This window comes from Marmota monax, unplaced genomic scaffold (genome assembly GCF_021218885.2).
Source record: "Marmota monax isolate L192 unplaced genomic scaffold, Marmota_monax_Labrador192_F-V1.1 WCK01_AAM20220418_F8-fsc00278, whole genome shotgun sequence".
NCBI classification, from domain to species: domain Eukaryota; kingdom Metazoa; phylum Chordata; class Mammalia; order Rodentia; family Sciuridae; genus Marmota; species Marmota monax.
The window spans coordinates 1,401,639-1,414,426 of NW_026694626.1; the positions used below are offsets into that span (position 1 = coordinate 1,401,639).

At 35.4% G+C, this 12,788-nt stretch overlaps 1 protein-coding gene across 1 annotated transcript in view; it reads left to right on the plus strand.

Moving 5' to 3' along the window:
- Positions 1-12,788, plus strand: part of Kcnh8 (potassium voltage-gated channel subfamily H member 8) — a 368,692-nt gene that overhangs the window by 197,755 nt on the left and 158,149 nt on the right. The window contains exon 5 of the mRNA XM_046422707.2: positions 6,521-6,761. Coding sequence (XP_046278663.1) covers positions 6,521-6,761 — 241 coding nt within the window. The remainder of the gene's footprint in view (positions 1-6,520; positions 6,762-12,788) is intronic.

The window sequence follows — 12,788 nt, forward strand, 5'->3', positions numbered from 1 at the left end:
AACCCACTTGAATCAAAGTGTGGAATATGATATGTCAAGAAATTTGTAATGCTTTGAACAACCCACAATAAAAAATTAAAAATAAAAAAAATAAAAAATAAAAAAATAAAAAAATAAAAAAAAATATTGCAGCATAGTACAAAATGGTGCTGGGGTTGCTGCAAATAGGGACATACTGGTTACATTTTATGAAACAGGATGATGCAGCAAGTCAACTACACACTCATAGTTTGTTGGTCAAATTGCTCAAATTTAATTTTAGTTTCATCTGTTTTGCACTTTATCTAATTTCTGTTAATGTGTTTACCCAGGGGGATCAAGGAAAAGTCAAAGTCATTACTCCATTTAAATATTTATATTTTATGCGAAACAGTTGGAAATTTCACAGAGTGGAACATTAGATTTGAAATTACATGCCATATGTTATAGTTCTCTAAAAGTCCCACTGTTGGTAAATTACAATGGTGCTACTTACTGAAACCTTGAAACCTGGTGTTTTTCTGTCTGAAGTCACAGCAAATAACTATGCCAGTAAAAAAAGTATTTCTTTGGAGAGTTTCACATGACACATATCTTCAGAATTTTGTACTCAGTTGGATTTTAGCACAAAAAGATTCCCTCTTCATGGAGAAACCCAGAACCATGCCTGTTTAGTTGTAGATGTTCAAAGGTAATTTTTAAAATGATGTTAATGTCACTAATTTCCATTGTGGAATCATCAGGACATATCTGGGGTGCTGTGATTATGAGTGGCAAATTAAATATGCAGTCTAACTTGCCAATGACATTTGAAACAACCAGAGTTATCTTGGAACTGGTTTAAGTTTCAGAAGTTGTGGGACTTAAGGGTACAGGGGAACCTTCAACATCTTACATGGTAAGCTCTGGGACTATCTAATCTCCTATATAAATGTTTTGATACCCTTGCATAAGACATTCAAAGTATCTGTTTCTCTAATTGTCGTAAACAAAGAAAGATGTATAAACACAGAGTGAGAAGAATAGCACAGAAGTGCTGCAAAACTGGTTCTTCAGTATGATTTCTTTCTGGAGGCTAGAATAAGATGTTTTGATACCTTTATTCTCCAAGGATCACCTGCCGTATCTGTGACTGGTCTGCCATGCTCTACTGTGGAGTGTCACACTTTACACACTTTTTTTTTTCTTTTTTGGTCCTGACTTATTATGAAGGTTTTCTAGGGGCACCTGTGCCTTAGTGTCACATTGACTTAGTAAGAATCCAGGGAGAGACTTAAGAATCCAGGGAGAGACAGTGCACACCACTGGATCTATGGATCCTAACCCTCCCTGGTCCCTATTTACATCTCCCTTAAATTACCAAGTCAGCCTTGGTGACAGTAAACACATTCTAGGAAGAAACAAAGGTGCCCGCATCTGGGCTGAATATTGGCAAGCCTAACCAGCAAAGCACCTAAATAAATATTACCCAGATTCTGTTATTCTGAAAGCCGACAGTATCTTCTAGCTTTTAGTTGGGAATCACTTAGTTGAGAATTACTTAAGGATGTTTCAAGTATTAGTAAACTTTAAAATGCATTTGCTGAACCTGCTATGTTTCTCTTTAGATTCAATGAAGTACAAAACACTACTTAAAAATCTGATTAAAAAAAATCATAACTCCCACTGCTTAGCTAATTGTTTAATTGCTGTTCATTTCAGAAGTATAAACATCAGGGTGGAGCATTAAAATAATACATAGTAATTAAGGATGTCTGATCAACACAGTGGCTCTGATATTACAGGTAAATGTTACCTCTGAAGCTGAGTATGGAATCAGAAGGTCGTGTTCACCATCTCTTTTCAAGGAGAACAGAGGAGAATGGCTAAAAGACAGATAGCAGAAAGAGAGAAGAAAAGGAAATGATCTCGATATTTCTCAACTAAATCTTTGGGGAAATTTTGGCTGCAATGTTTGCATACACATAGAAGAATTCCTAATTATTGATAGCCCTAAACTATTTAAAACAATTTGATTTAAAAATTCCTTTTACTCCAGAAGGCATAGGTGTTATTTTTATAAGTGCATTTTTAAAATGGGAGGAAAAAAAACAACAATTGGTTCTGAGTCTCAAAAGTAGAAGCAGCAGCTACAGGATTTGGACCCTAATCTTCTTCCCAAAAGTCACTATTTTGCCTCTACCTAGCATCCTCCTTGAGACAGTTCTATGGAATAGGCACATGTGCTCCAACCATAGCCAAATGAACTCATCAGGCTATTGGCAAGGTGGGGATGGAGACATTATTAACACCTGTAGTCCTGCCTCTTACCTTTTCCTGGAACTTATTATGAAGGTTTTCTAGGGGCACCTGTGCTTTAGTGCCTCATTTCCGCATTTCTTGATTTATTACTCTGTCCATTAAATGAGAATGGAATAATAAAAGTGTTTCAAACAAGATCACATGAGAATTTTCAAAGCTTGAAAGGAGAGTGCTATAAATAAATGCCCCAGTATTACCAGCGGGGTCCTGTGCTAGTCTTCCTCAAAGACATACACTGGGCTTGGCTGTGCTGCAGTGACTTTAGAAGCATTTTCCTACCCTCTTGCTCATTCAGATGACCATTTCAAAGAAGTGTTGTAATAATATTTTAGGAAACAGTTACCTTAATTAGGCATTGAGTTAACAATTATTTAAATGATTCATAGGGTAGAGGTAAACTGCGAAAGCATGGTTGGCAGCCAGGTGTGATGGTGCATATCTGTAATTCCAGCAACTCAGGAGGCTGACAGATAGATTGTAAGTTCAAAGCCAGCCTCAGCAATTTATTGAGGCCCTAAGCAACTTAGTGAGACCATATCTCACAGTAAAACTAAAAAAAGGTTGGGGATGTGGCTCAGTGGTTAAGTGCCCCTGGGATTGATCTCCAGTACCAAAAAAATAAAAAGAAAAAAAAGGCATGATTTGCACTAAAGCAATATGCTTCAAAATCAATCAGTAATATATAAAGTCTAGACAAATTGGTTGTATCATACCTTAGGCAAACACCATATGTTTGAGGGTCATAAATAATAGGAATTTTCACCCTATTTCCTTCTAAAAGCAAAATTTTACAAATGTTTCCTTTTTTAAAAACAATTCTAAGAAATTTTCTTCCATTTAAATGGTTTTGATAAAATTTTATAAATATAGTAGTGGGAATAAAGGAGCATCTATTTTTGTTTTCACTTAGGTGATGGTGTAGAGATGTGTGCAGGATTTGAGTTAATAATATTTCAAAACTTAAGTCTAATCTAAGATGTACAGAATTCTCAGCATAATTTTAAAGTAATATGCTTTAACAATAATCTAACATCATTTAAAATAATGTTTAAGTAGCCTATGAAAATGAAATCTGATTAGCAGATATAACAAATGTATTGCTGAACTTTTGCATGAGCTTCACTAATATTTCCTGCAATTAGCATTATACAAAGAAAACACTTTACTCACTCTGTTATTTTCCCAATCCTCATCCTAGACTTGCTTTCTTCCTTTAATAAGGCAAAATTTCAATTTCTGTAGCATGACAGTAAAAAAACCTGTTGGATGGAAAGTGAGATGCTCCCCAGGGCTTCTGAACATTTCTTGGTATAATAAGTATTAAGGGGAAAAGTTATATTAGAACCTACCTTAGTGTTATATCTAGAAGTGTGTATCGATTTGGAGGAGATGGATCCTTGCAGACCCTAACTCCCTCTTCAGTTCACCTGCCGAAGTTCTAATGAGAAGCTCAACAGAGAATTTCATCTGTTTTTCTCGGTGTTAAGCCAATGTCCACCTTTGGAACTTATTCCTCAAAACCAGAAAATGAGGCAAAAGGTCCAATATGAGGAAATTGGGTGGAACAAAGATGCAGTGGAAGCAGGTGGACACCAAAGAATCATCTGGAAGTAGTGGAGCAGTTCCCTACCATGAGGCCCCAGACCAGGAAGTGCCTGGGTGGATTGAGTGAGAATGTTGACAGGAAGTACAAACACATGTTGAGAATGCCTACCTCAGAGACACACCAGACACGGGGGCATTCATATTAGGGTAGGAGAACCATTTACTCACCGATAACCACCACTAGGAGCTAAGTGTTCCAGATCTCTCTGAATTTTCCCTGAATCTCAGATATTCAGGGCTCTCTGAGCACACCACATTAATCTGCCTTTCCCTCAGTGACTGAGACAAGAAAATAACACTGTGACCTGCAAGTAATATGTATTCTGGAACTTTTAACTGCTCTGTTAATTCAACCTAACTTTCAAATTTAAGTTTTCATTACCTATCTTGTATTTCTCATTAATTGAGGTCAAAGCAAGGTCTGCAAGTATCTGGTCACAGACTTGTCAAATTTCCACACATGCTATTGTTGGGCCTCCCTTTGTCTCATAGCAATAAAGGAACTGTTCATCAAGTTGGACTGCTTTCAAGTGAAATGCTTTTACAGTTATCAAAAACTCAAGCTATTCTTCTGCATTTAATCAGTTGCACAGTGAACATTGCTTTTCTCCTCCCATGACTTGAATAATAACCCTTAAGTAACTGTTCCTCCCTTTACCATCTAACCAATGGCTGCCCAGTTTCAGAATGTATCCATGTTAACTAAAGCAACAAGATTTGGGGTCCCAACTAGAAACTTCACCATCAACCACAATGCCAAAAAAAAAAAAAAAGAAAAAAGAATGCATGCACAACCTGATTATATTTTGAAAAATGTATAAATAGGTTTTTACAGTAGACTATTAGTAATCTCCTTTCTAGAAAAAAAAGCCATATTTGCTGATATCAGCAGTATCTCAGGTCAAATATATTCTCTAGATAATGACTGTCTTTTAAAAATACAGAGTGTCCTCATGGCAATAAGTATATAAATGCATCTCAGTGTTTGTGCTGTGTGTAGGATTATACTTGCAACTGTAGATATTTTTAGATGACATTTTAGATAATGGTCTTTTTGTTTTTAATGAACAAAATCTGGACTGCTTACTTTCATGACAAAATTCTAAGCAGTGTTATTACCTTTAGCAAAGATCTCTGCTCAGTTTTAGTACAGTCATGCATCACGTAACAGCAGGGAGACATTCTGAAAAATGTGTTAGGTGATCTCATCGTCAAGGGAAACGATAATGCCATCAACAGATGATGTAAACAGGAGATGTATGAGGCTGCTGTTTTATAGTCATTTTTTTTCACTATTAGGAGCACACTCTAAAATAATAATAAAAAGTACATAAAGCAAGAGGTATTCATGGAAGCTGGCCTGTAAGTGTCACCAGGAAGAGAAAACCAGAATGTGGGATGGAATGGATGCTGGCACCTTTCCTAGTGAATTTCAAATGGAAAGCCACTTGACTCCACTGTCCAGTTAGCAGTCATTATTTTCTCTTCCAAGTAACTCGAGTAAAAGTAGTGGGAAAAGGCCCTTCCTTTAAAAAGAGATATACCCACTACCCCCTACAAGTTTGGAGCCTTATTTATTTGATCTTTTCAACAATTAGTTTTCTATTTTAAATTATCCACTAAACCTTGAATGATATGGAATTCCAACTGACTGCACACTGGCCATTCTTTTGTGTTTCCTGGAATTTCCAAGTTAATAAATAGCACTATTGATTCTGTTTTAAATTTGAGATTTAAAGATTCATGAAGCATCCTACAATATAAATTTGCACTTTTACACCAGAGTTCTCATTTTCTGGAAAACAACTAAGTTTTCTTTTCTAATTATTCTTTTAAAAGAAACTTTTTAAAAAAAAATGCACAACTCAAACTCCTATATAATCACCCCAGTAATTTACTTCTTTAAAAATGAATACATTAAAGGACTAAGTGTCAATTCTAATCCATCACAAGAAGTAAAGGAGAACTTCCAAAGTAGTGACACTTTTTTAATTCTTGCTTTTATTTACAATTGTACATTTTATTCCCATTTTGAGACTCATAGTGAAAATAACTTGCATATGTTTTATCAACATACTCCTAAGATAGACTCACATTACTTTTTCTTTGAGACAATTTCTAGATTACTATGCTAATCCAATACTTCCTACTTTGCCAAGATATAAAAATTGCCTTATGAAAGTGGATTTTCTGATCTACAAAGAAAAAGTACAGATAGTATGAACATAAATCAGTAACACAGTTGCTCATTACCACTACCAAGTGTCATGCACTGGACATAATTGTATGGAAATGCTTTTATGTGACTTGCAGCTCTGTAGGTTTGTTTATAGCAGCAGCATCACAAATAGGGGAACACTATGTTGAGCTACAACATTACAAAAGCAACCATGTCACTAGGCAATAGGAATATTTTGGTTCTGTTGTAATCTTATGGGACCACCGTATGTGAAGTCCATCATGGATTAACATAGTTACATGGTGCATGACTCTATGTACATGTCAGGTTTTACTCATAACATGTGCTGACATGTGTCATGCATGATTCTCCTCCCACAGGTATGTGTTTAAAGCAGTGTAATTCTTGTCTCTAATGTCTCTTTTCCCATTCTTTTCCTTTTGTCTTTATCCACAGAATGTTTTTGTAGATAAACCAGCATTTCCGGAGTATAAAGTTTCCGATGCAAAAAAGTCCAAATTCATACTTTTGCATTTTAGCACTTTTAAAGCTGGCTGGGACTGGCTTATCTTATTGGCGACGTTTTATGTTGCCGTGACTGTACCTTACAACGTCTGCTTTATTGGCAACGATGACCTGTCTACCACTCGCAGCACGACAGTCAGCGACATAGCAGTGGAGATCCTTTTTATTATAGGTAAGAACCCGCAGTGGGTTTCTTCAGAGATTTGCCTATGGGAAGTAAGTCTTTTCCGGATTTTTCTGATGTGAACTTAAACTAAGATCCATTTGCATGGGCATGATTCAGACTGTGAGGCAAATTTGGGAGAGTCACATTTTTGGATTTCTGAAAATTGCCTCTTCCAGTTTTTCCACTGTTCCTTTATTCACACAGATCTAGACTGATGTTCTTTTATTCTACATTTATTTTGTCAAAAATGGGGCTTGGAAAGAACACACCAGTTGTCTTCTGCTAGTGGTCCTGTCCCAAGTATGTGGTTCTGTCTTCATCTTTCTATGCCCTTTCAGCATGTAGATGGTGATTTCAATAAGTGGCCTAGTTACAGAAGCAAAGAGTTACATAAATTAATCAGAAGAAGCTGTGAATATCTTATTTTAACTTAAGAAAAGGCCCCAGGGATGTTTGCTAGAGGGCCTTTATCTCTAGAATATTGGGAACATCCATTGATATCACATCTGCTCCAATCTTGTAAATGTTTTCCTTTTTTATTTTTCCTTACACCTTCATTTTGTTTAGACCACATCCTAGCTCTTGTTTGCCCATCTAGAACACATTCTAAGTTTCTGTTAAGGGTTAAATAAGAATATTATTTAATACTTCCTGTGTGTTATTGGCCACCATTGGCAACTGCTTCTTTACCTGGTCATAGTTGCATAGCACAACATCCAGATGAGATGCAAAGATGAGAGAATGTTTGAAAATTATTTCAAGCAAGTAGTGAACAAAGGAGTGAGAAATGGACCTTAAAAGTTCAGAGAAAATAAATAAGTGAAGCAGGTCAAAACCTTTTTTCAATAGTGGTAGTTTTTTTCTTAGTGAGCTGTTAAAGGTTTGGGGCCAGAGTGGGCTCTATAGCTCAATATTAATGCCTGTTTGCTCTGAATGAGTTTGTGTACTCTTGGTGCAGCTTTGGCAACACTATTAGTATTGTACCTACTGGGCTCAGAGCCCTTAAGCCCCCAGTTCCCACCCCAAAAGTAGTAAACATAGTATGTTTCAGCCACTAGATGGCGATGTTGTCTAATTAGGTAGCTTGTAATGACTACAAATTTAATTAAAAAAAAAACAACTAATGACATTTTTTTATTAGAAGAGTACAACCATAAAGGGATCTATGAAATCACTATTGTATATTAAATAATATCTTAAAGTTTCAACAATCATTTAAAATGAAAATCATGGATACGTTGGATGTGTCTAACACCAATCCATTGTGGGTTTACATCCTCTTCCTCTGCCAACCTTGGTTGTCTCCTCCTACCCATCCATGATATACACATACATTATCATCCTAAAAATCACTTCCCATGACCCTAGTCACAGTTCTCAAGAACTTGGGCAGTATTCCAACATGTCTGAGCCTGTTTTCTTATACTCAACTGGTTCATAGGATCTCATGCGATAATAGATATTAAGTCATGGTTTAACAAATCTTTCATCATTTTTATTATAGTTATTATTAACAATTCTGTTATTGGAAGAAGTTGCATCTTGAACTTTCTTTTCCACTTTTCCTGAGGTTTAGATATTTGACATACTTACAAGTGATTTCTGGTACTACATGCTCATTGACTACTGGTTTACCCCCACAAGAGCTCATACCCATGACATATTTTATAAATTTTTGTTTGTTTGTGTGTAGGCTGCTTACTCTACTAACCCAGTTGAGACTGGTGTGCTCCCCTGATAGTTGCTCCTAAATTCCTCCGCATTCTCCCTTACTGTCAGCTCAGGAAGCAAGTTGGCTTTCCCAATAGGCAATACCTTTCCATTATTAGCCACATAAAGGAAATGGAAACCCATTACTATTTTTATGCAGTTCAGTGTCTACAAAGATTACTTTAGATTTTAGACTGACAGCAGATCTTACGAAGCTTCTGCCCGGGAATCCCTTGTTGACTGACTTATTTTTAAAAGCCTTAGGAATTTACTTACTCTTTTTTACTATCTTCCTGCTCTTTCTTTTTTTAAATGAATTTAAGTACATATGCAATTTATTATAGCATATCTGGAAAAATAGTTCCAACTGTCATCGCTCCAAATATGTTTTTCTCAACTTTCGTTCTGTGAAATGTTTCACAAAGATGGCTGAAAAATGATTATTGATAAATAAGCTAAAATACTAGGAGGAAAAAGTGCTTTGCCTGTAATGTTGTATCTTTACAATACTAAGTGTTTATACCACTTAACACTTACTAAATATGTGTGGTATGATTCATGTGTGTATTTAGCATACCATTTGTTTCTATTTCTAGAATAGCATTACTAAATTGGCATTTTGTAATATATCAAATGGTCAGTTTAAAAAAGGGTAAAAAAAAGAAGGGTTTTCCTATAACTAAAAGATAATGTTTATAAAAATATTTTGTTAATTAGACCAACTCCATACAGATGTTAGGCAATGTCATCATTTTTTAAAATGGAAAATAATTCAATGTTCCATGGAAAAAGAATTTGTAGTCAAAATTAAAGTTGGGAGATGATAAATCTCTTTGGGAGATTCACAGTACACTTTAGTATTGCAAATCCTCTAAGAAATCCTGTGATAAAATAAATCTATTTAAATGTGATTAATCCAGCATCATGCTGGATTTATTTTTACCTCAAAACTCATTCCTCCACAGATCACTTAGTAATACTCTTTTGGCATGACTGACTGAAAAACATTCTTCCCAGATGAATTCAACATAAAGTGTCTGAGTATAATTTTGTTAGTCAAAACTTAAATCTAGATGATGGGCCCAAAACTCGCCTAGGTATTCTCTTACTCTCAAATTAGATTCCTCTGTAATCCATATTAGTTCTTTGGAATCAATATGGTGCAAAGCTTGGCTGAGCTATAAAATTTCATGTTTAAACTATCCATTGATTCAAAACCTTGTGGAAACTTGAGATGAAAAGTCACTTAATAGTCATCTAATCCAATCCTTCTTACTTCATAGGTGGGAAAACTGAGGCCTAGCAATATGCCCAAAGCCACAGAACTAACTGATGGCAGATTGATAGACCAAATTTCTTTTTTTAAGAATTTATAGTCCATATGATTCCATTGCACTCAACCTGCTCTCCTTTATTTATAGCAATGAGACAGAAAAGGAGAGAAAGATCCTACTTCTTTTTCTTTCTTCCATGAATATAGAAAATAATTACTTGAATCTATTCAATCTTGGTAGTGAATCTGTTGTATATCAATAGATTTAAGAGTCATCTCTCCCCTTTCTTACTAAAAAAACAAAGAACCTAATTTTGTGCAGGCAGCAATATGACCAGACTCGGGGGGAAAAAAATATGAGTTGACTAAACCAGTACTAATTCTATTCCCCTTATCCCATATCTGGTATAACAGCAAGTGTGTGATCATGTTCTCCACTAGGACATAAAGAGATCTTTGGCAGGTGGGAGGGGGCTGATTGGAAGTAAGTTTTTCCCCAAACAAATAAGAGACAAGCAATGGTAAAAATATTTGCATCCCCATTTTTGCCTTTTTCCTGTGATGTATGAATGGGGTGATAAGATACGATGCTTATAACTATGCAGGCATCTTACAATCATTAGGAGAGAGATGGCAAGGATGTGCACCTCCAGACTCTGTTAGGAGATTTAAATTTTTCCTTTTATTGGAACCTCTCTTAATTGGATAATTGTTGCTAATAACTATATTGTTCTAAAAATACTCGCACACATACATAAAAAAATAACACTTAATCATTTGTAGGTCCTTCCAATGGGCCCTTTCAGAGACTCTAAGCTATTCCTTTTCAAGGGAAATAAATGCCTTTTTCTATCTTCACAATCTTTCCACTGTGAGCCTATTTAGGAGATAATTTTCTTATGCTTATTATCTGCTATTATAACCACAAAGCTTAGACTCATAGGCTTGTTCCCTCCAAGAACTCCTCAGAAAACTAAATGTCAAAGGAAACATGGTATACAAGTGTGCTTTCTGTTTACCCCAGTCATAGATCACCACGTTATTTAATATACCTTCCTAAAGAACAAAATAGAGAAACTAATGGGGGGAGGGGGGAGTGATGATATAAGTAAAGGGAAAATAGCCAAGGATTTTCCAGAATGGGAAGAACATATGGCTCCTGAGATTAAAAGAGCATTCTAGGTACTACGTAGGATAAATAAAAATATTTCCACACCCAGACAAGGCAAAAAGAAAATCTTCAAAGCTTCTAGAATGAAAGAAAAGTTATTTATAAAGGTAAATAATTATTGAAATCAGGGATGGGATTGTGGCTCATATGAAGAGCACTCGCCCAACATGCATGATGTTCGATCCTCAGCACCACATAAAAATGAAATAAAGATATTGTGTCCACCTATAACTAAAAAATTTTAAAAAATAATTATTGGAATCAGATTTTTCAGCAACAGTAGAGGTCAAAAGACTGAAAAAATTTTGGATTGGGTCTTTTGGGGGACCCAAGAGGGGAAAAAAAAAAGCAAGCTATAGGAGAAACTGCAAATTTAAAACATGTTAATTATTCACTGTGGTACAGATAGTATGCTACCTTTTATATTAAAAAGAGGTGGAGGGAGCATATTTAGGTATATATGTACTGGATAATTCTTACACTGTCTTTGGAGAACTGCCCAAGAAATTTCTGAGCTTGCTTGCTTCTAAAGGGTACAAGATCCTGAGAACAATGACAGGAAGATTTTGCTGTTTACCCTCTGTAAAGTTTTGAGTTTTGAGCAGTGTAACTATTTTTGAGTTTTGAGCAATGTAACGATACTACCAAGTAAAAAAAAATGAATGAATACAATTACAATAAAAAGCCTAAATATAAGAGATAAGGTAATTACTGAAATTACTGAATTATTGAGCAAAAAAGTAAAGGAAGTGATAAAGATAAGAACTGAAATGAGTGCTTTAAAAAAACAAATAAAATCAAAAGCAATTGGGCAAGATCTGATCAATTTGGAAATGCATATAAATCAGGATCTGGCAATTCTTTTTCTTGATGGATTTTTTTTTAGGTGCTTGTGGATGCACCTGGGGACACATGTAAAAGGGACTTGTAAAATGTTCTGGGAAGACATGTAAAATGCTGGGGAATTGTTTGCAGAAGCAAAACAATGGAGGCGAATTAATGCCCATCAACAAGAAGAGTGTACAAACCAAGTGTGGTAGGTGTGTAAAATGAAAAAGTGTCCAGAAAAAGAGTCTGGCACAAAGATGGGCAAGTCAATTTCCCGAGACCAAACCCTGCTGCCTGTCTTTGTAAATGCACATTTATTGTTAACATAGTCATGTTCTTTTCCATATTTTCTATTGCTGCTTTCACATTATATCCACAGACTGAATAATTGTGACTGAGATTATATGGTCTGTCAACAATGCCTAAAATGTCTACAGTTTGGTCCCTTAAAGAAAAAGATTGCCAACCTCTGTTCTAGAGCTCTGGTTTCTAACCCAACACTCCCCTTTTCATTACAAATATGTTGTAATGTTCTTAATCTTCAGTGATTTACCTTTTCAAAAAAGTCAATACAACACTTCAACTGTAATATCAGGGAGAATACAAAGGAAATCAATCATAATCTCCTATGTATTTTGATTTGTAAGTGCTGTAGCAAGACAACACTAAGAGACAAAAGAAGATAAACACTTGCACTTACTTGTAATAAGCTAATTCAGATTTATGAGAATTCCATGGAAGAAGTACATGTCAATTAAAGGAATAGAGGTTTAAGCAAACTAGTATCAGGATATATGGGAAGAAGAGCAGACATATCTGGGTACAACAATAGAAATAAAGAAATAGCTAACTCTAGCAGGGATAGCTTGCCAAGATAAATTTCAGATGATAAAAAAGAGAGAAAATGAGGAAACCATGTATTCTGTCAAATCAGTTGGGTCTCATACTTTCATGTAGTACCCTAGCAATTCCTGTGCTTCCACTTATGATGAGGTAATGACAAAATATAAAAGAGATCCTACATTTCTCTACCAGGACAATTGGACTCTGT